The sequence below is a fragment of the Sinocyclocheilus grahami genome, unplaced genomic scaffold (assembly GCF_001515645.1).
Source record: "Sinocyclocheilus grahami isolate Dianchi unplaced genomic scaffold, SAMN03320097.WGS_v1.1 scaffold54.1, whole genome shotgun sequence".
In the NCBI taxonomy this organism is placed as follows: domain Eukaryota; kingdom Metazoa; phylum Chordata; class Actinopteri; order Cypriniformes; family Cyprinidae; genus Sinocyclocheilus; species Sinocyclocheilus grahami.
Genome location: NW_015505233.1, coordinates 6,713,114 through 6,740,898, shown reverse-complemented (window position 1 = coordinate 6,740,898; position 27,785 = coordinate 6,713,114). Strand labels below are relative to the sequence as shown.

At 38.7% G+C, this 27,785-nt stretch overlaps 1 protein-coding gene across 2 annotated transcripts in view; it reads right to left on the bottom strand.

The window, feature by feature from the left end:
* The window catches only part of crybg1a (crystallin beta-gamma domain containing 1a), a 79,099-nt gene that overhangs the window by 4,563 nt on the left and 46,751 nt on the right, over positions 1 to 27,785 (bottom strand). The window contains exons 1-16 of one of the 2 annotated variants that reach the window (XM_016269890.1): positions 19,057 to 19,437; positions 15,645 to 16,852; positions 10,306 to 14,497; positions 8,037 to 8,075; positions 7,715 to 7,833; positions 7,443 to 7,617; positions 7,122 to 7,261; positions 6,066 to 6,192; positions 5,923 to 5,958; positions 4,725 to 4,900; positions 4,403 to 4,529; positions 4,070 to 4,215; positions 1,503 to 1,629; positions 1,341 to 1,370; positions 873 to 985; positions 611 to 743 (exon numbers count right to left, since the gene is read on the bottom strand). In XM_016269890.1, the coding sequence (XP_016125376.1) occupies positions 611 to 743; positions 873 to 985; positions 1,341 to 1,370; positions 1,503 to 1,629; positions 4,070 to 4,215; positions 4,403 to 4,529; positions 4,725 to 4,900; positions 5,923 to 5,958; positions 6,066 to 6,192; positions 7,122 to 7,261; positions 7,443 to 7,617; positions 7,715 to 7,833; positions 8,037 to 8,075; positions 10,306 to 14,497; positions 15,645 to 16,852; positions 19,057 to 19,059 (6,891 nt within the window). In that variant the 5' untranslated portion in view covers positions 19,060 to 19,437. Of the gene's footprint in view, positions 1 to 610; positions 744 to 872; positions 986 to 1,340; positions 1,371 to 1,502; positions 1,630 to 4,069; positions 4,216 to 4,402; positions 4,530 to 4,724; positions 4,901 to 5,922; positions 5,959 to 6,065; positions 6,193 to 7,121; positions 7,262 to 7,442; positions 7,618 to 7,714; positions 7,834 to 8,036; positions 8,076 to 10,305; positions 14,498 to 15,644; positions 16,853 to 19,056; positions 19,438 to 27,785 lie in introns of those variants that run through there. The other variant, XM_016269889.1, reaches the window with a different exon arrangement.

Genomic DNA, 27,785 nt, shown 5'->3' with positions numbered 1-27,785 from the left:
CTGAAAACAAGGCTGTGCTTTGAACATGTTGCACTGCTTTGTACCTTTCAGCCCACAAAACAACGAAGATGCCACAAATCTTTCTAAAATAATTTCTTGCAAACAGCTTTGCTTTCATTTTGCCTCACCACAAACATGACAATTATTTCAAGCAACATTTTTTGTCAGGAAAAATATTACTTATCTTTTCTCTTTTTTTGTTTTAACCAAAAATGTAACTACATGACAGAATGCATGAACACACTTCTGCTGAAAGACTATAACACATAGTGAATTTTTTTTCATATAATTTTCGATCTACTCTAGGAATTCTTTTTAGATATTGTTTCAGCATTGTCATTCTTGGAATTACAACAAATTCTCATCCTATTTAGCCAGATTAACAATATGTTCAATGTTCACGTCTAGTTGTTTAAGTTGGCAATGCCTAAAAATACATGATACAATACATCTACACGATCAATGAAAGTAATATGTAGTGCCAAGACAGCACTTGTCAGATATGAAAAGGGTCTATCCTCACAGCCTCATTTTCAGTCGGACCAAATTAAATATTCTGCCTAGCCTAGGGATCTTTTTCTTCTGATCCCATCTTCTATTCAGTACTCACATGTCCTACAGAGTGGACGGAGCTGATTTTGCAGTCAGAGTAGAGTAACCCCAGAGCCTCAGGATTGGGGTATTCTCCTTCCTCCAGTACATACATGTTGTCAGTGAACTGTGGGCCATCGAACACTACCCAGCTTCAAGCAGAGACATGTACAATGAAATGCTGATTATTTTGAAACACTATCCAATCTTGCTGAACTGTAAAGTGTTTTGTACATATTTAAAGTTCTTGTGTGATTCTGTTGTAAGGCAACATTTCTCACCTCCCAGCCAAAACTTTGCAGGACATGGGGTGGAAACCCTCCGGCAGGAATGCCACACTTTCATCTAAAGTCTGCATTGCTCCCTTGAACCCCGGTTCAGCAAACAACTGCACCTGAGAGCGTTTCATCAGAGTATCACATGAATGAAGCTTAAAGAAGCTTTTCAATCTAAAATCACTTTGATAAGATGCAGAAGATGATAAGAAAAATATATCCAGTTGACTAGAACAACAAGATCTCCCCTTCAGTTAAAACTAGGAATCTGTGCCCGCAGAATTCCTGAATGCCTGTCATTCACAAATCTGTACACATACTGCCTCTAGCATCTTCATTCATCACATTTTTTATTATTCTTTCAGCTGTATGTAGGATTGTAGTACTCTTAGCTCTGATTAACATTTTTAAATCCATTGCACAGATTTCCTTTCATAATAAGATTCCATGTGGAACCATAACATTTAAACTCACCTTATATCTGGACAGTCCTTCAGCTTGTTCCTGAGGCAGAAAAAAATCAATTATAAGACGCCATGGGAATACAAACACAAGCAAGGTTTTATTGAGTAACAAATAAACTTGCAAAACAATAACGTTGCAAAAATAGGGCAGATATTGCAGACAAATTATTACCAAAACCACAGGCTGAATTGACAAGATCTTGCAGTTGTGTGCTCCCCAGTCCTCTGGACTGCCGTAGAGACCCTTCTCTAAAACGTACAGCTCGCCTGAGAAGCGTGCCTTGTCGAATGCTATCCACCTGTTCAGTCAGACGTTAAACAGTTAGATCTTTTTAACTCCGCAACTTTGATCTCAGTAATATGAACCACATTGACTTCCACATCACTCACAATTTGCCACCAATTTCACATTCAGTAAGGAAAATACAGATAGCTGAATGAATCAATCTCAAGACGACAGGCAAAAGTCACTTATCATTTCTCAATAAGTAAACCACAGCCCTAAGTGTACAGAAATCATATCTTCTCATAGTTGAGGTATACCTATGATGAAAATTACAGGCCTCTCTCATCTTTTTAAGTGGGAGAACTTGCACAATTGGTGGCTGACTAAATACTTTTTTTCCCCACTGTACATATAAGAAACACAATGTGATTGTGAATCAGTGTTAAATATAAACACTATTGTTTTAGTCATCTCATAATTTATCTAATTTTATTGAAGAATGTTATCAAAGTCACACCCTTGACACTGACGCAGCACTACATTGACACATGTGCTCTTGACACAGGATTTTTATGTGTTTGTTTGCATGTGAAGGACAGGAGAGAGAAGGGGTGTGGGTGTGCGTGCAACATCATCACTGAAAACTCTTTGATTAAAAAAGATAACCAGAGTATGAGTCTGCCTCAGGATATATGACACCTCACATTCGTGTGCCACTCCTTTCATTATCAGCAGAGCAGGTATGAACTTCAACCATGAAACCGCTTTAAAACATACCATATATGAGAGGTACAGAATTAAACAGATAACTGACAAAATCATCCTCCTATCCTGTATAGTATATATTGTACAGTATATATATATATATATATATATATATATATAATTACACATTTATATTCTGCAGTGCAAACAGTACAACAAAGTGATAAAATGTGTACCTTGAATGCAAAGTCACTTTGAATAAAAGCATTTGCCAAATGCATAAATGTAAATGTAAATTTAAAAATATAATTTATTTCTATGATGGCAAAGCTGTAGCTCCTGCGTCAGCAGCATCATGCATCATGATACTCTCGTTAACGTGTGTCGAAGACTGACACGGCAGAGAAGAATTGTTGAAGTTATTTTTGTTTTCTTTGCACACAAAAAGTATTCTCGTAGCTTCATAATATTATGTTTGAACCACTGATGTCACATGGACTATTTTAACGATGTCCTTACTACCTTTCTGGCCCTTGAACATGTCAGTTACATTGCTGTCTATGGAGGTTCAGAAAGCTCTCGGATTTCATCAATAATATCTTAATTTGTGTTCTGAAGATGAACGAAGGTCTTACAGGTTTGGAACGACATGAGGGTGAGTTTTTAATGACAGAATTTTCATTTTTGGGTGAACTACTGTATCAATTTTACCCTTATGAACTAGATGAATGAAAATATTTATAATAGTTTATTTACAAAAAACGATATATGCCACTTAAAAAAAAAAGAGAGAGCTGATAGCCGTGCATTATTCTCCACATATAACGCGATCTGAACCCTAAACACGTTTTGTCCACTTTCAAGGCATCAGGAGTTCACGTTTTACTGCAGAAGCCAACAAGCTCCCTTGTTGTTTGTGAACAGAAGCCGATAAGTCCATTTTAGCGAATCAGCGCGCTGTATTCAGGTCAGGTGACAAGGCTACTTTCACTTTGAAAAGACGTGCTAGCTGAGAGGAGTTTCGTCAGAGCTGACTAAAAGTGATCGAGGATGGATAATTTCGACGAACTTGATGAACCTTTTATATCTTCTTCAGGTTGTGAAGGAAAATAAAAGCTGAAAAGTTTTCGCGGAACCTTGCAAAAGCAACGCGTTACAATGGTGAAAGAAAAGCTCACATCCATACAGTTTATGATCACAACAACAACAACGTTTGTCAGGCATCTACATTGTCATCTGACGAGATTACAAAGATTAAACAAGTGTTTTTTTTTTACTCGAAACATGAAATGTGGAGTTATCTGCTTTTGCTATAAAACAAACTTTCAATATGTAAAAAAAAACATACTTTCAATTAACTTTAATTTTGTAAATTATCTGTATTTGTTTAAGTTATGATTTCTAAATCAAAACAACTCAACTGCAGTTTGATTGATATTACCTGGAATCCGCAATAAAAAAAAACTTGATTTCTGAAAATAAATTAAAATGGAGTTATCGGTTTTTGCAAATGAACTCTTCTTTTTGAGGACCAAGGCTACTTCAAATATGGGTGGTGACTTTTGTACACTTAAATAATGAGTTACATAATGAGAGAATTATCATTTCTGAGTGAACTACTTCTGATTTTATCTCTATAAGCAGCTGCCCACAAGGGCTGATAAACATTTCACTGACAGATTTACAGCCGTACCAAGGACGAGGGTTACGAAAGAAGAAGAAGAAGAAAAAAAAAAAAAAAAAAAAAAAAAAAAAAAAAAAGGTGATGCCTGAAGGAGGAAACAGGGAGCTTAGATGTAGACACTTACACGCCAGAGAGGACTTCCACCGATTGTGTCTTTATGCCAAAGCCAGTGGTTTCCATGCTAATGACAGGTTCCAGCAGGTCCACATTCATCCCTCTCTCGCTGAAATCCCGCTCACTGAACATTCTCACATGAGGAGTCATGAAATCCTACAGAAGGGCACAAACCATGAAACGACTTAAATCAGTGTACATCAGAAAAACACACAAAGACCACACAAAGTTTATTCATACTTGTCTTCCCAGCATGCCTTACTGTGAAGAGGTTATGCTGTAAACTGTTTATTTAATATTAATCTTGAACTCTTTGATTCAGAAAAGGTCTCCGTATACATACTGCTAACACTGGATGTATAGAGAGGAGCCTGTCTTCCAGTCCACCCCAGTCACTTAAGTCTGCATACTCTCCTTCCTCCAGAAGATACTGGCGACCCTCGAACCCTGGTGCAGAATATCCTACCCAGCTATAAATGAACAATAACAAGAATCACTGCTGGATCCAGCTAAAGGCAATAAAGCATCAAGAAATGAAGGTATGTGTAGAGCTACAGTAATTTTGTAAGAATGTTGATGGTCTGGCTGCCTTTCCACACTTTCCAGACCAAACCAAAAAACCAAAATCCGACAATGTCAGCTGTACTGTCAAAAAATTTACTCACAGGCCACTCAGGATCTTCAGTGAGCCCACAGAACTCAGTCTCTTTCTCCTGGTGCTGTCAGGACTCTCAGTCTCATCTTCTTCATTCTTCTCTTCCTCTCCTTCATCAAAGTTGTAAATTTCCTTTTCGATCTCTATGCACTCCCCTTGAAACATTGGTTTTTCAAAGAGTAGCGCCTGAATTCACATAGAAAAAAAAAACACTTTACAGCTTGCTGCATATTTAGAATAACTTTCTGTCAAATACATTCATTAAAATCTAGAATGTGAATAAATACTGAATGCAACACAGACCACCAGAAATTCACTTTTCATTTAGGGCCAAAATTGATTTTGCTTTGATTTGTATGGTACATTTTCTACACTTTGTAACTGCATTATTATTATTAATGTTCTTGCATTTAAATTATTAAATTAATTAATATAAATTTAAATTGCATACATTGAATATGAATTAAATAAAATTATTTAAAAAGTAAAAATGTATGACATAAATACTTTAGTTAAATTCCCTTGAAAAATATACTGTCATGAAAAAGATGCTTTATTTCATACAACAAAATACATGACATGTTCAGTGTTTGACTGGGGTGTGTTTGTGTGTTGTGAATTATTCAGAATTCTGGGAATTCTTCCCCCAGTGTCTTTGAGCCTCAGGCAGAGTCAACTCAAGTCCTGTATACTGCGCTCAGAGCCCAGGAAGACATGAGTTCAGGAATGACAGGAACTTTGTCAAGTAAAGCCCTGTGAGGTTCAGTTCACAGAAACTAAGCCGACTTCCCTGGTCCATCAAAACCATTGGACTGTTTCTTATAAGTAACATTTAATTGTAATTAAACCATTATGGGATCACATGCCGCTGCTGTGAGAAACATGTACTGCCAAAGCTCCGACTGCATCTAACTGTAGTTTCAAAGTCAGACACAATGCCGCTGCTCTTTCACGGCTCAGAAATCAAAAGAACAAACACTGGCACGGGCTGAGCAAGCAAAGAACAAGAACAAAACCCGCCTTTGGGCATGCTCGATCTGGTCCAGACTACCTGCACCAACAGGTACTTTTAATTCCAGGCTGTACAGAATGTATTTCGCCAAATAAATGTGCAAAATTAGTCTTTAGTTGATGCATTTTTCTCAGCGAGCTGAACTACACCTTTTTGTTCAATCAGTGTTCAATGTGATTTAACATGTAAAGCTCACCTTAATTTCATTGGGATTTTCCACCTTAATTTCACCCTGTGAAAAGCAAAAAGAACAGTTGTATATGAACCTCTGTTCATACATTTTGTTGTAAGCCAGAATGAGATGGAATGAGTGTGTGAAAATGAGTGGTATGTAATTACCATTTTCAAAGGCCGCAGTGATCCGACAAAGGGGGTGGGAAAGCCCCAGTCCTGAGGGCAGGGATACACTCCTTCCTCCAAAACAGCCAAAAGACCCTGGAAACCTGGGTCACTAAAGACCATCCATCTACAAACACACAACCACAGTAAGAATAGATCTAAAAGGATTTTAGAACCTGGTAAAAGATAACTTTCATTTTGTAATTTAAAAACATGCTTCTTGAAGTTTTGGCAAAGAACAAACATGCCAAGGCAGAAAAAAAATAATTAGAAAATGCCATCTCCATCCAACATGCAACAAGAGGAAAACAACATTCCAACAGACACACAGTCTCTTTCTCTCTCTCTCTCTCTGAGTCTCTCAACTCCAATCATAGGTCACATGCTTTAACCTCAAAACTTTCCACTTGATCATGCAGTGAGGACAAACATGAGGCTTGTGTCCTTCATATCTCATTTTAGCTCTGAGTTTTGCTCCCATGCACTACTGATCATAAGTTAGGGATCAGTAAGATTTTTTTAAAGTGACAGTAAAAACATTTATAATGTTTCAAATACATGGACTTCTTTTGAATTTTCCATTCATTAAGATACTGAGGAAAACTGTTACACAGCAACAACTGCTTTCAGCACTGATAATAAGAAATGTTTCCTGAACATTTAACATGAACAATTAGCATATTAGAAATATTTCTGAAGGATCATGTGACTGAAGACTGGAGTAATGGCTGCTGAAAATTCCGTTTTAAAATGTATTAAAACAGAAATTAGTTATTTTAAAGTGTAATAATATTTCACAGTATAACTATTTTTTTGTATAACTATAAATGCAGCCTTTGGGAGCACAAGAGACTAAAACATGAATAAAATTTTACCCCAAACTTTAGCATTGTATATAGTAATGTAATTATTTAATCACTGGGGTAAAACATCATCATAAAGTTGAGGAATTTCAAATAAATGTTCACATATAATGTTGCAATGCACAACCAAGTTTTAAATCACTTCACTATCAGATCCCATATCGGGTGTATGCATTTATGTAAGTTCACTTACACTCCACTGTGAACCTTAATGGACCCAGTACTCTGAGGAATACCAAATGAACAGGTCTCTATAGTGTCATCACAGAATGAACACAATCGACCCATCCCATTTAACTCTGTGAACAGGTCGATTTTTGGTGTGCTGTAGTCCTGAGAGAAAAATACTAGAGCAAGTTATCAAAGAACAAAGCATGCATGCTAGCGGTTCAATGGTAATGCATTTTATTTCTTTATTTATTTTGTATTTAAGAGATTCTTTGGGTAATTTGACTCATTGATCAGAGTACTGAGGTCAAGTGTTGCTCCATGTGACTCCCGATTTTTGACTCACCCTTAATGCAAGCCTAATGGAGCCAATAACCATGGGTGTGGTTGGGAGTGGCAGGCCGTTGGGCCCCAGTTCCCCACTAGGCTCTGTCTCCGCCCACTCATTTGCTATCTCTGCTGGCCCCTCCTCCAGAGCGATGGACCGGCCCTGGAAGCCAGGCTTTTCATACAGCAGCCAGCTAACAGGACAAGACAAACATTAACATTAGTAAACTTCCACTTTAAAATGTCACAGGATTTGTCACATTCTGAATAGGAGGAAGCGACTGTTCTTACCATCCTCTAACGACCTTTATGGAAATGAGTGGAGAGAGGTTTAGGGATGTGGCATCTTCTATGTCTCTGAACACCTCGTATGCCTCCCCTCCAAAATTAGGTTGTTGGTATATCACAATCTGCAAGCAATAATATTGAAACACTCTCCATAAATGTGTTCAACTGTTTTTCCTTTCTTATTTTAAGCACTGTAAAAGTGGATAATGAACTGGAAAGTAACAGTAAACTGGCTGTACTAAAATGTATACTAAATAAATATATAGTAAATTACTATAAATTATGATAAATTTTGCATAGACCGGTATCTTCAGTTTTGCAATACCTTTCCAGGGCGTCTGTGGAAGCCTCTGACACCTGATGTCTGGAAATCAAAAACTCAAGTTAATATTAAAACATTATTTTCATTAAAAACCTTTTAACATGAACATTGATGACATTTTCAAAACTACTTTGAGACACTGACAGGACCTTTGGTTCAAATACAGCACAGCTCACCATGGTACTATGATCAGTGGTACCTATAAAAACAAACTGAAGCCTAGAGAGCTTAACATTCCTCTTGTGTCTTAAAGACAAGACTGACAAAATTTCCACTGATAAAGGAAATTTATCAGGCAGGTACAGACAACATAAGCAGTTTCAAAGGTGAAGTAAGACTTCCCTACAGCCCTGTGAAAAAACTTTTCTACACTTTAAGCATTAGTGTATGTAGCACTTGCAGTTCTTTATACTAACATGATATAATTAAAATAATAAATAAATAAGGTTTGTAGGTGTAAAATGTATTAAGAAAGGTAAAGTTGCAGTATGGGCGTCAAATCTAGCATAATTAAGTGAAAAGTGTCATTAAAATAAAAAGTAAAAAATATGTTTAAAGACTGTACTTTGGTGGCTCATGAGATGTCTCTGACAAAAATGACTACATTTGATAGCCAAATGACTATAGTTAGTGTAGAATTACAATTTATATTGAAATGGATTTCACTGGTTGTTTCAAAAAAATGTTTACAGTTCACTGGAATGTGATCTGATCTAATCTCAGTAAAACAGACAGAAACATTTTTAATAAGATTACAGATTTATGTCACAATGAAGTATGTATTCTGTACTTTGAAGGTCTACTATTTTTCCTTAAAAATTGGTAATTGAGTAAAAGTACAAGCATTCAGTTTCAATAGTATTAGAGTAAACTACAATTTGAAGCACAAATTGTAATTTACACATGTACTGTACAATGGAAGCTTTGAAACCGAATACTTGTACTTTCAGTCAATTACCTAAACTAAAAATGAGAGAATTGTTGGGCTTATTACTCATAAGAGATTTTATGAAACAATGGACATTTGGTATTATAAGGGACATGAAATGCTCGTTTTCCACAAGTTGGTATTATTCTTTAGGGTCTTCATGAAATGTCTGCAAAATACTTTCGTTAAAATTCCTCAATGGCTGTGTATAACAACACCTTTTTACCTTGTCAAAAACAGTTGTTCATTTCGATGCATGTCTCTTTAAATAATAATAATGAGCTACTGCTCACTCCACACCTCTCTGCTGTCTTTTATGTATTAGGTTGCGCATTACCGTCAAAAACAAAACTAATCCACTGCGTCCTCTTTGGCTCTCATGTCGGGAGAAAATGAAGACTCATGTTCACTTTTAAATCCAACTACAAAACACCTGCATTGCTTACAACAGGGGTTTTCAATCTTTGAGATAGCACGGACCCCCAAATATGATCATTATTGTGTGAGGGACCCCCATCCTTAAATGTAAAATACATGTATATAGTTTCTTGTATAAATACCCAATTTACACTGTGAAAATGTCATATTATAAGCAAGTAAAAAATATTAATTGAAAAATATTTATTTTCTACTAAATTACATTATTATAATTTTTTTTCTAAAAGCATTATTTAAAATGTATCTAAAGTACTGTATTTATTTATGTATCTTTTTAATCAATTTTATAATTCATTTTTATATATTTTGTATGCATTTCTTTGTTTTAATTTTTACTAATTGATTTTAATACATTTATGGATAACATTTCTTTAATTCTTATTCAATCATATTTTTATGGTAATTGTTTTATAATTATATATAATACTATATTATAATTACAATGATAATAATATCATTTTTACATTTATTATTTTTTATTTATTTTATTTTTTTATGTTTTTTCTCCAAACATTTTCAAGAACCCCCTAGCACTTCCTTGGGGTCCCCAGGGGGTTCCCAATACCCCAGTTTGAAAACCCCTGGCTTACAAGACATTGCTGTCACTACAGTTGCTCGACCGCACAGACAGCATACAACTGGCTGAGGGTGGAAATATGGTAATACGGGACAGTCCGTCAGCGGCGGTACAAGGGGCTTTAGCAGTATGACCCCATACTGCTGAGAAAATCAAAACGGCTTGATAATTGAAACTGTTTAGGTTATTTGGGGATTTAAAAAAAAGGAGTGAATGGATTTTTATCATTGTAGGGTGGTTCTGTCCACACACTGCTAAGACACAAATATATGCAAACAACATGTAAAAGTGAATTTCGCATCTGATGTCCTCTTTAACATTTTTCTTACCTCTGCGTATGTTGGTGAAAGACTGGTGGGTGTGGGCAGTGGAATCTGCTGAGTGCTGTTGGATGGAGATATTAATCCTGATATGCCTTGCAGTTCCATGCTCGAGTTAAATTTATTGGAAGTGAGATTCAAATCCAATGCAGGGACAGAGCCAGTGTCAGGCCTTTGCTGGATCATGGTGTTTGCTTCTTTCCCTTTATTCATGTACTTTTCCAAAAAGTCAGGCAGCTTAACTTCTGAGAAACTTGGAAGAGGTGGAGGTGTGGATGGGCTCTTTAATGACTCACCAGGTCCTGCCTTTACACTGCCAGCATCTGGCAAATCACCAAGTGCCTCTTTTGCAGAGGTGACAGCATGGGGCAGCAGTATGTCCTTTCGATCTCCTGCGGTTGGCACCGCCTCTGGTGGTGGCGTTATGGGTGACTGAATGCCATTAATGAGAGAGCTTGGTTCAGTTCGGGCTTTTCTTGCTGTGTTTGGGGAGTTCACAAGGTTTGAGATGATTGACATTCTTTCCAATCTTGAGGACACTTTTCCAGAGCCCTCAGTGTTCTGTTTTTCTCCATCAGTTTTCTCGTCAGTGACTGTGACCTTTTTAGCTTTGTCTTGTTCCCGTCTAGAGGAGAGACTTTTATAAAGAAGGCTGTCCTCAGAACGTTTGGACAGTGGGTTGGTTTTTGCCTCTTCATTTTTCTTCTTGATCATCATGGCTGGAGAGGGGTCTTTAGGTCCTGCAGTTTTTCTTGTCCCAAACTGGAACTGTTCTGGGTCAAATATCTTCTCAAAGTGATCTTCTTTAATGGCAGGCATGGCAAAAGGAGGTGACGGCATTTTGTTCTGCCCATGTTTTCTTGGTGGCAAAGAGAAAGGGGAGCAGTTCTCCTTGATGTTACGAATGAAATCATCGAAGTCATTAGAAGTGTCAAGCTGATTGTCATCACTTGCAGAACAATCCAAACGTCTCTCTGTTTTCTTCTTCTCAAAACTTTGGTCCACGTCTAACCAACTAGATGGTGCTTTGCTATTTTGTGAGAGGCTTTTGGGGTCCAAAGGAAGATTCTGAGAAGTAAACTGATGAACACTTTGGTCAGTTGGTGGTTTCAGCTTTTGTAAGTTCGTAGCTAGTATTTTATCATGAGGCTTTGTAAGATCCTTGACTTTCAGGTTGGACTCTGTATTTTTAATTTGGACTTCACTCTTTCTGTCCACTTTGGAAGTCAGTTTATCTGTTATTTTAACAGCTGTAGGTTGCTGATCTAAAGTCTGATCACCTTTTCGAATTTTGGGTTTAGAAGCAGCCTCTGGAGCCGTGATCACTGCTACTGGTGTCTTATCAACTTGCTTCAATTGATTTAATTCATTCTGTTTGACACACTCTGGGTTTGTTTTATGCGAGTCTCCAGACTGAACCAGTTGCTTCTCTAATACTTTGTGTTTGCCACTCTCTTCTTCACTTTTAACATTTTCATCTAGTTTTGTAATTGTTTTTGGTTGTTTTAGATCTGAATTCACAGCATTTTCCACACTGAGCTTTTTGGTCTCAGTCTTTTGGGTTGTTTCAGATGAGTCCTCTGAAATTACTTGACTGATTTGTTCCTGAGAAGAGCGAGACTTCTCTGTATCTTGACCACCCAGATGACTGGTTGTCTCAAACCCAGCATGGGACTTCTCTTTAACAACATCTGGCAGCTCATTAGATGCAAGCTGCACATGTGATTCTGTTGAAACTGGTACATCTGTCACTGTCTTTTGTGAGTGTGAATCGCTCTTTTCTGAAAGCAACACATCGAGTTTCACTTTGGTTTCAGTAGCCCCAGATTTTTTTTTATCCTTTGTTTCAAAAGCAGCTTTTGATTGTTTGGCTGTCTTGGGTATTTTGGAAATTTCATCTGCCTTAGACAGGGAACACGTCTCTTTGTTGAATCCAAGAACCTTGTCTGGGTCGACATCTGACTGCTTATCTGGCATAATTTGGACATGTGACTCTGATGAATCTGGTATATTTGATTCAGTCTGTGGTTTTATGGACTGCAAATTTTGGTTTTCTGAAAGTGACACATCTAATTTGACTGTGTTTTCAGCAGCACCAAATTTTTGACCCTTCATTTCAGAAGTGACTTTTGATTGTTTACCAATATTTTGAGTGCTCAGATCACTGGTTCTGTATTGGTCCGTCACAGGTATTGAGGAAATTTCATTTTCCTTGAAAATGCCACATTTCTCTTTCTTGAACCCAGCAAGTGGCTTTTCTTTGGCTGACTGCTTATTTGGTACATCCTGGACATGTAGGTTTTGTGAAACTGATAGATCTGACTCCGTCTGCTTTTCTGAGTTTGAATCTTTCTTTTCTGAAGACACTTCCAGTGTGACTTTCTCAGCAGCATCAGATTTCTCACCATTTGTTTCAGAAGAGCCTTTTGATTGTATAGCCATCTTGGATGTTGTGGAAATTTCAACTGTCTTAGTAATATCTGGCTGTTTATCTGATGCAACTTGCGCATGTGTGTCTGATGAAATTGATAGATTTGATTTTGTCTGTCGATTGGTTTGTAAATCATTGTTTTCTGAAAGTGACACATCTGGTGTGACTTTGGTCTCTGCAGCATCACAATTTTCACTTTCAGAAATGGCTTTTGATTGCTTCAAAATATGTTCTACTTTGTCAGATTTCAAAGCATCTGTGGGTGTGACAGACAAATTTGTTGTTTTCTCTCCTTTGTCTGTTTTTGAATCTGAAGTTGCAGCTGGCTCTGCCTTCCTAAAATCTTTCCTGGGTTTGAGTTTAGTGGGACTTTTGAGACGTGGAGTTCCTGACTGTAAATCATCCATCTCCTTAACAGGGCTTTTCAATTTGAGCTCTGGCGATACCTTGACCACAGCATTCCAAGCGGCTTGATCACATTTGGAAGATTTGCCATCAGCAACAGGACCGTTAACCAGTGATGACTCATTTCTCTCTGGCTTGGTAAGTGGCAGTGAGGCTGGTTCATGTGACTCACTCTCTCCGTGGGCAACTTCTCCATCTGAGGGCTGTTTCTGAGGGCTCAATGGTGTCATTCGAGGCAGCTTCCTTCCTGTTGGTGACACATCAGTCATGAATTTTTTTGGACTCTTTGGCCCGCTCAGCTGGGTTTCGTTTGCTGGCTTCTCCTTTTCAATATTCTGATCTAACTGGTCTGTGCCAGGCGCTGAGGAAGAAAGTTTTGTCTCGGTTTTGTTGCCAGTGTCACCTGATTTGAATTTACTCTTTGAATAGGAAAAACTACTCTTTGATGTTGGACTTCTGTCAGTGGCAACTGTCGGTTGTGTTTTTGACTTTTGGATATCTTTAAATGTTTTGAATTCAGTGTTACGTTTTGTTGAACCAGAATTCTCCAATGAAGATGGGGAAGATGGGGATTTATCCACAGACAGGGAAGGTTTTAGTTCTTTACTTCTTTCTCTTTTAGTCTTTGAAATATTGACCTGTTCTTTAGTGGGTTGAGAAGTTTTGGTCGTCAGTGAGGCATCCAAAACATCCCTCTCTTCCAATCTCTTAGTCGGTGACATTTTCCGCTCTGGGCTTATTGATGCTGCCTCATTCTGACGTTTGGTGGACATCTGTCTTTCAGCTTCTGTAGAAACACTATACACTGTAACAACCTCCAGCACTTTCTTTGGTTTTGTTTGAACCTCTGGTGTGGCTTTCTTGGGAATTCCGGTCTTGATTTCATTTGGTTTATTAAGCGTAACTGATTGGTCCTTTTCTGTTGGCAATTTAATCTCTTTTTGATCTGTCTGCTTCTGCGAAATCCTCCGTACTGGAGGCACTTCTATCTTTGATGCCTCAGAGAGGCTTTTAATGCCAGACATTACAGATTTTGTTTTAGGGGCAACTTGTGGTGGAGGGCTCTTTGCTTTAATTCCCCCATTTGGTCCACTGGTGGCTCTGTCCGTACGTTTGGATGGCATAGATGAGTTTTGATGACTGCTCATCACAGTGTTCAATGTTACTTTATTAATGGGCATTTCTGGGAAATCAAATTCCTCCCCAACGTCTGTAGCGTCTCTGTTTTCTGTTGAAAGTTCAAAGGGGCTGTCTACATCCTCATCAAGAGGCTGCTCTTGGACAAAAACAGCTCCTACATCTCCTACTGACTCGTTTGTCTGTAGGTTAGACTGCTTGACATTCACACTTTTGGGGTTTGGTAATCTGTGGAACGACATAAAAGCAACAGCAATGTTAAGAGACAAGAATGGGAGGATCCATGCATTCATATGTTTTCAACAGCATGCATCACATTAATGAGAAATAATTTTAATTCTTCAAGCGTGAAAAAACACAGACACCTCATACGCAAACCATACCATAGATGCACATTTCCTGTTGAAGAGCTCAAATTATTTCAGATCACTTCTTATGAACATGTTTGGCCGCATTTCTAACCTTGACAACATCACTGCCCATGACTTAAACTGCTTAAACTTTTAACCATGACATATCAATTAATTGTGTAGACTTTTTAGATTACTCAGCTACAAAGGGCTGATTAATCACACGTGAACTTGCACAGAGTTATTCAGGTAAATTGATTCTGTGTTAAGTAAAGATCAAATAATACAAAAGGAAATAACACAATCACAAGCTGCTATAGAAACTGAAGTGATCACTTAATTTCCACTGTGCAGGTGGTAATTAACTTTAAGCAGCTGTACATGATGATATGATGATGAACAAGAAAATAAAATCATATTACATCGAGACAGCAGTTTTTTCAACATAAGGCAACCCTCATGTATGGTTAGATCTATTCTTCCATGTATCATGGTTTCCACAAAAATATTAAGCTGCCCAACCATTTTCAACATGTATATATTTTAAAATTTTTATATAATAATTATTTATTAACTTGAGCACCAAATCAGACTATTAGAATGTTTTCTAAAGGATCATGTGACACTGAAGACTGGATGCTGAATGGCTGCTGAACATTCAGCTTTACCATCACAGGAATAAATTACATTTTGAATTACATAAACATGTTCATATTTCACAATTTTACAGTTTTTACTGTATTTTTGATTAAATAAACACAGTTTAGTGAGCATAAGAGACTTCTTTCAAAAACATTTTAAAAAATCTTACCGACCCCAATCCTTTGAACAGTATACTATATATATAACAGAAACCTAAATCTATGGAAAGATCTTAGAGTCATTGTTCATCTCATACTCAAAATCATGGGAACCCAAGTATCATATTGCACATAGTAATCTGCACTGTACTGTACAGACTGAACAAAGGCCTCGCTGCTCAGTAACCCAACACAGACACACAAACACAACACAGGAGTACTTACATTTTCACCTTAACCTGCTGTACATTCTGCGTTACATCCAAATCAGTCTCACTTTGAATCTCTGTGTCAGCTTGTTCTTCCCCATCTAGGCTTGATTGAGAACCAACAAACACTCTTTTAGCAAAGACTTTCTCACTCTTCGACAGTTTCAAGCTTCTGCGTTTCTCTTCATTGCTCTCAGCATGCAGGTGTTTAGGAACAAGGCTGTCTCGAGTTTCCTCCTCTGGTGGTTCAGTGCTGTCTTTTGAAGCATGTAAGGTGAAGATGGCTTGCTCTGCAGCTTGAGAAGGAGCAGGAGTGTTGCTAGGTGCTGCACCGAAGGCAGAATAACTCTCGACTGGGCTGGCTGGAGCAGGTTCTGTAGAAGAGAGTGAGTCACTAATTGAGCTCTCACTCCCCTCCTCTGTCAGGTGAGTTTCCGCCCACATGGCTCTGTGTACTTGACCAGGTGAGGGAGATGATTGCACTGACCTCTCCTTTGCCTCAGGGGAAGTGGTGTTCGTTGGGGCAAGAAGCTCATTATTGTTTTCTTGATTGCTTATTTTACGTGATTTTCGTTTGCCGCTGTTTTTCTTCCCCATGCTTTCAGTTTCTGTCGGTTCTCCAGGCTGAATATCAGAGGATGATGAGTTTCTGGACTGTGATCCCAGAGTCACCCCAACCAACGCTGTGTAATTCCCACCGCCTGTGATGGTGGTTTTCAAAACTGTCTTTTTACTCTCCGTCCCGCTTGAGACCGCGGAGGACTTTGGCGTGTCAGGGGTGTGTATAGGGGCGTCTGCACATTTCTTTATTGTTGTATCTGTTGTCTCCTCCAGGTACACCTTGAGCTTCCTGTTCACCTCCTTCACCAGATTCTCGGTTTTCTTGTCGCTGGAGGTTTCAACCCTGCTCACCTTGAATACTTCCACCTCTTTTACGCTCCCTCGTCCGCTACTGCCGCTGTCGGCAAAAGGCAAGTCTCCTCCATCTGCAACAATGGAGGCTATGCTACACACACTGGGACTTCTATTCTCCGGCCCAAACACTGAATCGTCGATCTCTTTGTGTTGAGTCCGTCTCAGTTCCTCTGATCCCGAGTATCTGGTTGGGCTGTTTGCCTCTGGTGACAAATTTTCATCCCTGTCATCCGATGTGGTTCTGCTTTTTTTCTTCCGGGTGAAAAAGCTTCCAATGCGGTTAAGAACTCCACTCCTCTCCTCAGAACTCTGGCACAACAAGAAAAGGAAAAACAGGTAAGAAGACCTAAATAAATACAGATCTCAATTATAAAACTCACAGATCTCTGTACAGATATCAATGATAAAACTCTTATTAAACTTGAGCACTTGTGGCTGTGTTGAAGGGGTTGCAGATTTCAATCAGAAATTAGGCAAGCTTTTCATTTTAGTTCCACTTGCTAAATTATGATAAAAGATTTTGGTAAAATAACACCAGAGGGCAATACACAAAAAATGAGAGTTCAGTGTATTTCTGTATTTTAGAGTCATCTTATGGTATTAACTGATTTACCATTTACTTATTCAGAAGATGTAAAGAGTCACTCCTTTACTTGTATTTCCAACAGATTCTCTTGTATTCTCGCTTCTTTATTCAACTTTGTTATTGGATGTTTATCTTTATTTACCAATAGAAAACCAAAGTATCTATGGTAACTGATGTTTGTTTCCCCCACGTGTGAACAGAACTTCCTGGATGACTCGATCTAGACCGCACAGCTGCCTTACTGTTTCAAGTTCAGTTATACATGATTACACTTAATTAGATTATAAATCGCATAACCTTAGTTATAGTATTAAGGCATTCAACATAAGACAGTCACACACACTGTTTCAAGAAATTATGTAAAATATCTCAGGACAACTTGAGACAAGTCCCAAAACATCCTCTTTACAGACAATCCATGGATTTCAAAATCTTAATGTGAGACAACCCCAGCCTTGGCGAGCACTCAGAAAACTTGTGGTGTACAAGAACATAGTCACCTGAGAACAAGAGGAAGCACCTCAACAGATTATTCAAGTCAGCACAGAACCCTAATCAGACATTATATAGCCGTCAGATTCATAACGGTGCAACTGAAACTATTACTCTTACATCTTGGTAATATTATATCCAACAAAATGTGAGAACTTGGTAGTACCACTGCATCAATCATTTTTAGTGACAATGTAAAATTCTAAAAATTCTATTTAACATTCATTTTAAAATAAACTGAATAAAATATAATGGCTGAAAAAAGGAGAGTACTGAAATACATTCAAGAAATTTTTAGTAATAAAATGTAAAGGGACACCTGGCCCATCTATCGGATACATAAACATAAATATCAGCAGCGCCACGTTGACAAGAACATAAATTTCATACACCCGCGTCAGTTATACGTTTTGAAAAAAATCAGCATATAAAAAAACTCGGAGCACCCGAGGTGAAATGACTAACCTCATACCTGGCCAATTCCCCGTTAATAATAAATGATCTTTTCCTCTACGTAGCAGTTCTCTCTGAAACACGTTCCTCCCTGTCTTCTCTTTACCTCCACCTACTAACTTTAGAGATGTCCGAATCCTGAACGAATCATTCTTTGGAGTCGATACCTTTGAGTGAATCGGTTCAAAAACGAGACTGAACAATTCATTCACAAAACGAACCGAATCGGATCGAACTAAGCCTCATTAAAAAGGGAATCGTCTCTTTCGGATTTGACTGCTGGGGCGAAAATGAAGTTAATTTAAATACCAGAATAGAAGAAATGTTACAAATAAAAATACTGGAACTGGAAGGTGTAACGTTACCTAACCGAATCAACACGCATAGAAACGTTTTCAGCTGAGCAATGTAAATTACTTTTATTGTTGTTGTCTGCTACATTTAGTGTTGACTTTTTTTTAAAATCATGGATGCAACATATAAAACGAGGACATATTTTATTACAATAAGCAACATATTTAAAACATACTCGGACAAAAACATACTGAACAAAAATAAACCGGCATGTGACTTCAGCAGCACGATTAAAAGCAGATATGTACCACGCCGTGACGTAAAGAATCATTGAATCATTTTGAATCAGCTCTTTCGAACGTAGTCTTCAAAAGAAGTGATTCACGGAATCATTGTAACTATCCCAAACTAGGACAAAGGCGATGTCTCAAAACCGAGTGCTGCCTACCTATACAGCACTTTGAGTATCATAAGCGTGTTCCGACTCAGCTCAGCAAGCATTAAGATCCAATCAGCACTTTCGGAAAAATTGAGCGCGCATGGGAGACTCCAAAACGTGCTTGCCTAGGTAGGCAGTTCACTATGTTTTGAGACAGTCAAAAACTCTGCAAAGCGCCATAAAACACTGAAAAAACACACATACACAGTTACTTTCCCTTAACATATTATACAATATCTTTCTCCTTACCATTTTATCCAGCTTGAAATAAGGATCGAGTCTGTCTCTCGTATTGTTTTACATATGTACCAAAATCAGGACGCAGAAATCATTGTAAGCAGTCCAAAGTTCACAGCAATAAAAACAGAAGAAACACAGCCGATCGTGTATTAATCCAGCTCGGTCCTCGATTACAATCGATATTCAGGCCGACTGCTCATTCAGTAGCTGTTCAGTCGCAAACTGCATGAGCCGGAAAAATGTCAAAACTTTTTGAAGTCGAAATCATGTTCTGTTTACTTTGGTGGCGCCGGTCCAGGAGCATTGCAGGTTATGCCACATGCAAGCGAGCTCACTTTAGAGCTGTTGTGCAACTCAAAGTTAAACAACATTATTCATCCACAGTCAATGTATGAAAATCGACCACATCCAACCAAACGCCACACCCTTCCTCTCTATACACTACAGCATGACTCTCCCCACAGACTACTGGACATTAATAAGAATACTAATAATTAGAATACAAAAATATCTTGTTTTAATATTAATAAAAATACCTGATATAACAATTAATTATTTTACTGATTACATTTAATTAAATTCTGTATTGTAATTGTCAACTTTCTTCTTTCACTTATATAAATCACCAGTGCTGACAGTGAATAAAATTAAATAAAACAAATCAAATTTCTAATGTATCATTATTACATTTAGTTGCTTGTTCAGTCACAAGTATGTGTGAGCCATTAACTTAACAGGCTGGTTGATCACAATTTTGCTCTATACTCATTGTGTCTTGAGTATGATACTGAAAAATCATACTGAATGAATATTCATTCAATAAATTATATATTGCTGAAAAGCATTTTCTAAATAGCAGGAAACATAAACCATTGTCACGATACCGCTACTGTGAGGAGCACGGAGCGAGGAACGAGGAGACGTGGAGTAGACTTCAAACCAACAGACTTTAATAAACATCAATGGAACCAGGAACACACACGTAGCAGGGATAGACTAACATTCAATACCAGACCAAGAACTCAGAACAGGACTCACTATAAATACACCTGACTTGACGAGGGATGACGAGACACACCTGGAACTAATGAACAATCAAACACATGGGAAAACTAGGTCAGGGCAGGCACATGGAGAGGGAAAAACACACAGATAAGAGTCCAGGGGCGCGACATATCGCCACCCTCCCGGAAGGCGCGTCCTCGCGCCATAGAACAATAGGGGGGGGGGAATAAGTGGGAATTTGGGAGGAGGCTCGGGAGGAGGACGGACACCTGGGAGGGGGCTGGCAGACAGAGTCCAGGGAAGTGACAATGGAGGGAGGAGCCAGGGAGGCGACAGAAAGGACTTGGAGCAGGAGGTGCACAGCAGGACCCAGGCCACAGCCATGACTCCAGGGGGCCAACCAACGGTGGCGGAGGATCCCGAGGCGGAGACAGAAAGCCGATGATTCAGGGCGACGGGGAGGGTCCGGAGGGCCAAGGCGGAGCAGATGGCGCCGGCGACTGATGCAGAGGCGTGGATCCAAAAGGCCACGGTGGAGCTGGTGCGACAGAGGACTGAGGAGGAGCCGAAGGGATGAAGGAGCCTGACGGAGCCGGAGGGACAAGGCGCAGCTGGAGGAGTGGAGTCCCGAGGCGCAGGATGGTAGATGGTCAACGGGCAGAGGCGGAGTCCGGGGCTTAGAGGCTGGGACCCGGACCCCTCTCAGGGCTGGTTCGTGGGAACAGGAGCCTTCTCTGAGCTAGACACAGGAACAGGAACTTTCTCTGGGCTAGACATGGGAACAGGAACTTTCTCTGGGCTAGACTCGGGGATTGGAGCCCTCTCTGGGCTAAACTCGGGGACTGGAGCTCTCTCTGGGCTAAACTCGGGGACTGGAACCCTCTCTGGGCTAAACTCAGGGACTGGAACCCTCTCTGGGCTAGTCTGGAACTGGAACCCTCTCTGGGCTGTTTCCCAGTCTATAAGGTCCTCCTCGAAGTCCAGCAGTCCCAGATGTATAATCAGCTCACCCTCAGCCATGGTGCAGTGGGCTCCACTCCACTCCACGCTCTCTCTGTCCACGGCATTCTCCCTCGTGGCGGGCTCTGTTGCCGGCTCTCACACCTTGGCTGATGTCACTTGCAGCTCCGGCTCCACAGCGATCCGTTGCTCTGTTGCTCCATGTGGCAACCGCTCGTCGGCTGCGGCGATCTCGGGCATGTGCTCCGCGAAGCAGGGAGATGGTGGGCTGGGCACTGGGTCTGGAGTGGCACTGGCGAGATCCCCCTCGGGACAGACGGTGTGACAGTGTCCACTCCACAAAGGCAGCGAACCTCGAGGGCCTTCCTCGGACGACAGCACTCTGTATGCAGGGTTTAGACTGGCGTCATAGAACGCACAGAGCGCATCGTCCGGGTAGCTGGAGAGGTTGGCGAGGACCAGGAACAGTCTGGTGTGGCCCTCGAGCGATCTCTCCCTCTGCTCCAGCAGGAGGAGGAGGTATTCCGGACAAAGGAGGGGATCCATGGACACAACAGAAACAAAAAACACTGAGGAAAAACGGAAACAAAAACAGAGGGAACACATGGAGGTAACTGTTTGCGGTTTGGTATTCTGTCACGATACCGCTACTGTGAGAAGCACGGAGCAAGGAACGAGGAGACGTGGAGTAGACTTCAAACCAACAGACTTTAATAAACATCAATGGAACTAGGAACACACATGTAGCGGGGGTAGATGATCATTCAATACCAGACCAAGAACTCAGAACAGGACTCACTATAAATTAGGGGTGGGAATCACCAGAGGCCTCACGATATGATATTATCACGATACTTGTGTCACGATACAATATTATTGCGATTTTAAATATATTGCGATATTCTGCGATATATTGCAATTTACTACCTTTTTCCAACTTCAAATTATGTCCTCAAAGGAAAACTTTGACAACATCTGTTTTAACTAAAAATAAACATTTCTCAGTTTGTTTATCTCACTTCAGTTTTATTGTTGCAGTGCAAAATGGGATTGTCAAGCAGACAAACTGACCAACACTTTCATGAAAACCTGTCATAAATGTTATATGCACCTGGCAAACTCAACTATATGTATTACAGTCTAATCTAGTCCACCTTAATTAAATGTAAACAGGTATGCACCGCTGTGCTACTACAGGTATTTTGAACAATGCAACTTGAAATTGTACTAAAAAGTTGTGCAGACCCTTCAGCAATTGGGGCATTTGAAAATAAATTACTGTTAAATTTAAATTAAATTAAATAAAACATGTAGTCTTACATCATAAAATAACCACACTTTTACTGAAAGTAACACAATAAAAATGGACAGAATTTATATTAATATTGGTAACACTTTACAATAAGGTTCATTAGTTAACATTAGTTTACTACTTTAGATAATGAACTATGAATGAACAACAGTTCTTCAGCATTTATTAATCTTAGTTCATGCTAATTTCAACATTTACTAATGCATTATTAAAATCAACAGTTGAGCTTGTTAACAGTTAATGCACTCTGAATTAACACGAACTAACAGTGAATAACTGTATTCTCATTAACTAACATTAAGAAAGATGAATAAATACTGTAATAAATGTATTTTTCTTTTTTCGTTCATGATAGTTAATACATTAACTAACATTAACTAATGGAACCTTATTGAAAAGTGTTACCTTAATATTAAATATCAATAAATTATTTTTATTCACTTATATGTATCAGAATCAGATATAAGTTGTTGTTGTTTTTTGACTAATTATCCAAATAATGTATAGTCCTACAAAGCTATTATTATCAGAGCATATGAGCAGAGCAGAGCGTCACTGAAGGTAGCATCATTTTAGCAGCGTGAGCGTTGCCCTAGTACAGCTGAACTAGCCTACACCATGTTACAGCACAGTAATGCTACTGCAAACCGGAACAAGTATACTGCATAGAAATTTCCTGTCAGCGCATTATTTGAGCTAGGGATGGGCGATACCACTTATTTTGTTTTCGATACGATACCGATATTTTTCAAGGCAGTATCGTCGATATCGATTCGATACTTCTGAACTAAAATGTTTCATTATGAAATGTATTAAATTACTAAGAGTAAAATGGGTAATGATAAGCACTTAACGTTGTTTAAAACGCATTTTAACATTCAATTCGCCTTAATTATAACTTATTAGGTTATATTTTTGTCTATACATGGTTCAAATATGTTTTTTGTTTACACGTGATTAAAATCTACAAATACTACAGTTGAACTATGGTCACTTTAGTAAAACCATGGTTCATTTTCATAAGGGACTGCCAGTGACAGGCTGTTGCATGCATAAAATGCAACCTTTTTATTCTGACAGTGTATGATTTCTATTAACATTACAGAATAGAACATGATCAATATTATCTTTCAACGTTCAATTTAAATAACTGTAATTGCACAAACTATGTAGGCTACAATTTCAGTTTGTTTATTGTGAAATAACTCTGTCCTTCTGTCCTCTGATAAGCATTGTTCAGGACTACCGTTCCCAAAAGCTTTAATACTTTCTTATGATACTTTTGGGAAACGCAGCCCCGTTTGAATGCACTTTTAGAAGTGAGTGAACGCTCTCTGTGATTGATTAGTTCTGACTTGCAACATTTACGTGTCCAGATGAGCAGGAAAATAGTTCTATCCTACATAATTACTCGCTAACACAGGTTATTCGTCCAATTCAATGCATATTGTATGATTTATTATTTCCCCCCCCCCCCCACCACTATAAATACACCTGACTTGACAAGGGGATGACCAGACACACCTGGAACTAACGAACAATCAAACACATGGGAAAACTAGGTCAGGGCAGGCACATGGAGAGGGAAAAACACACAGATAGAGTCCAGGCGTGACAACCATAAGCATAAGTTACTGCTAATATATTTTAAAAAGGGAAGGTGTGTTCTTTGTTTGGCATCATATGGTTATCCACAGAGGAATAAAACCTTGAAGTTTGCTTTGTTATGGACAACAGAAAGGCCAGCCCTCCTTGAGACTGCTATTGAGGACTTTGTTTGACTTAACTATTGTGTGAATATGACTTTAGTTTTCTGTCAACTCAGAAGGTCAGACTGAACCGTCTAACTATATTTTCAACTGTTGTTATGGAAATCTTAAGGAACAGACACCCAACATTTCCGATCTATTGCTTATGTAATGTGCACCATGACTAAAGTGGACTGTGCAATTACCACAGAATGCATGTGTGGACAAACTGACTTCAAAAAATATAAATTAAGTTAAAATGTATATATTTGTATAAGGAAGATTGATAATGATATTGCTAATTTTTCAAATGATTTTGTGATGATATGTATAATATTTAATTATTATAATGTATATTTTACATATGATATTTAATTATACAATGTTTAAATCATATTAAAGGGGTCATATGATGCTATTTTAAAGATCATTATTTAGTGTATTTGGTGTAACAGAATATGTTGACATGCTTTAATGTTCAAAAAAACATTATTTTTCAAATATTGTACATTATTGTAGGTCCTCTATGCCCTGCCTCTCTCAAACACGTTTTCTACAAAGCCCCCTCCTTTGACAAGCGCAGTCTGCTCTGATTGGCCAGCTGACCCAGTGCATTGTGATTGGCCGAACACCACAAGCACGCGTCGGAAATGTAACGCCCCTTACCATAATCGCGAGCGTCAGAAGCCCGTAAGGGCAACAGAGTCGTGTGACAGACAGTGATGATGCAGTACTAGTGATGCGTGGATGAGCTAAAACGTCACCCGAATCCGCAGCTTCAAATAAATTATCCACCCGCCAACCGCCCGCACCTGTATTTTTGTCTGATTTAGATAACCGCACCCGACCCACACCCGATCATCACATTAGGGTTCGTACGGTCATGAAAAACCTGAGCTTGTAACACTCCAAAGAGAAAGGAAAACTTGAAATTGCATCATATGACCCCATTATCCACATTTTCATAACCATTAAATGTCTATACACATTACAGCTTTACAGTATTAATGTTCTGTTTATTGTGGCAAAGACAGTACTAGTACTAGTTTTTAAAGGTGTCCTATTATGCTCTTTTACAATGTCTTGAATTTGTTTTGGGGGTGTACTAGAACATGCTCTCATGCTTGGTGGTTCGAAAAACGTATTATTTTTTACATAATTTACATTATTACAATACCTTTCTCCCCAGTCTGGCACAAACGACTCGATTAGTTCCGGGTTTGATGAACGCCCGCCTTCCGAAAAACGAAAGGTGATTGGTTAGCTATCCCAGTGCAGTACTGCCTTGCCAAAGCAGCAAGTTCCGTCTGCTCCGGTTTAGTTAAGGATGGCGTGAATATTGCCATATCAATTTGTGTCGGATTCAGACCCAGAGAATATTGAACAAGAGGATTGCGCAGAACCTTTGCACGCACGAATATTGCAAGACATATTAGTGGTAACGATATTGTTGTTGTTGTTTTTTTGGCTAAATCACGTTTTAGATAGGAAGTCAACAACCGCTTAAAAATAACTGCATTTACTATGTACGGATAAGTGCATATGTATTATTTTTTATTGTTATTTAATTCTAACATTCTAACATGAATTGCAGTGAAACTGTTATACAGTTTAATTTATTTATATCATAGTCCAGTGTTTCCCAGGTGGCATATATATGCAAACTGATTCTCTGCCAGCAGAAGGCGCTGTTGGAGTGGTAGAGATCAAGGTTTCCCCGGTAACGCTGCAGCACTTCTTCTTGTCATCTTGTCTGATGCACTCAACCAAGCGTTCTAACCACGTCCTCGCCCCTCTCCACCCCCCAACCATTCCAATGTCTGTAGGTGGGAATTATTTTAATGATATTCTAATGGGCCACTTTGTCCCGGAAAACAAACGCTGTAGTCCAAACGAGACGTTTGTTGTAGTTCTTGAAAAGGGATTTTTTTTTAAACTAAATATCTCCCTTGGGAGTGGACTTTGAGATTTGTAAGTTTGAAGATCTTTTTTATGCCCAAACATACACACTACACACTGACTCAAATTAAAAAAAAAAAAAAAGCATAATAGGACCCCTTTAAGCTGTTGTTCACTCAGTTGTTAAGCCTGTGCTGCCCTCTGCAGGCTCATTAAGGAGTTCATAACACTGAAGTTCACTAGACGTTTACATCATAAATGGAATTGAAACAGATCAGTTAATCTGTAAAATAAATATAAATAACCTGATATATACTTATTTCAATAACATCAAACATTTTTGTTATAAACTAAATTATTATAAAAAAGTATATCTAACACATTTAGTGTGTTTCTTCACCAGTTGCTATTTACCCTGTATTTTCATGTAGTAAGTTAAACCATAGCAAAAGAAACAGTTTACAGAACACAGGATTCGACCAGTGAGAATTTTCTACAAAAAACATCCGTGCAGAATTCAAAAAAGGACCACATAAAACACAGAATACATTTCAGACAAATTCAGCGTCTGTTAGTGTTTGCCTTGTTGTACAGAGAGCTGTGACTGCTGTAATCTGATCCTCTGATGAAAGTAGAGCAGCAGCTGCCCAAGGCTAAAGCAAATTAGTCTCTGCATATGAAATCCAGTCTACTTCCTCTTCCTTACAGTAAACTTTAGTGATGTAATTAATATCAGTATGTTCTTTTCATTTAGCAAATGACAACCCATGGGAAAGAACAATCAAAAGTGAGATCTCTTTAACATCTCAAATATTTCTCCTAGACAGAAATTAGGTTACTTTAAGATCGAATGGAGATTTTTGCTTGAGTCTCCTGCTTCTCAAACTTGTCTCCTTAGACAAAAACTCTAACAATCTCACAATGGTCTCCTTTAAAGCTTTAAAAGAGATCTCAACAACATCACACACTGTGTGCAGATATTTCTCCTTAGCTAGAGACTCTGGTGGTCACACATTTGTCTCCTTTAAAGCCTCAGAAGAGATCACAACAAAATCACACACTGTGCTCAGATATTTCTCCTTAGCTAGAGACTCTGGTGGTCACACATTTGTCTCCTTTAAAGCCTCAGAAGAGATCACAACAAAATCACACACTGTGCTCAGATATTTCTCCTTAGCTAGAGACTCTGGTGGTCACACATTTGTCTCCTTTAAAGCCTCAGAAGAGATCACAACAAAATCACACACTGTGCTCAGATATTTCTCCTTAGCTAGAGACTCTGGTGGTCACACATTTGTCTCCTTTAAAGCCTCAGAAGAGATCACAACAAAATCACACACTGTGCTCAGATATTTCTCCTTAGCTAGAGGCTCTGGATCTCCCAATTTGTATCCTCAAAAGTTTAGATTAGGGATTTCAACAACATCACACACTGTGCTTAGATTTTTCTCTTTAGTTAAATAATCTGGGGATCTCATATTTGTCTCCTGTAATGCTTTATAAGAGATCTCAACAACTTTACAAAGTGTGCATCAAGTCAAGTACTTGAAAGGCAATAAATAAGGGGGGGGGGGGTCATAAATTAAGAGTTAAAGGCTATATTGAGAGAGAAATTATGCAGAAATAAGGATAATATTACTTTTTATAGGACAATGTTTATCTACTTAGGCACATAATTTGTTGTTGCAAATAGTAATGTAGCGGATGCCTTAATCAAAACTGATCTATAGAAAATGTAACCCTGGAGCTTTCTTTGCTGAAAGGCACATAAATGGCTTATGACTCAGTCTTGATTATTAATTTACTAATTTGAT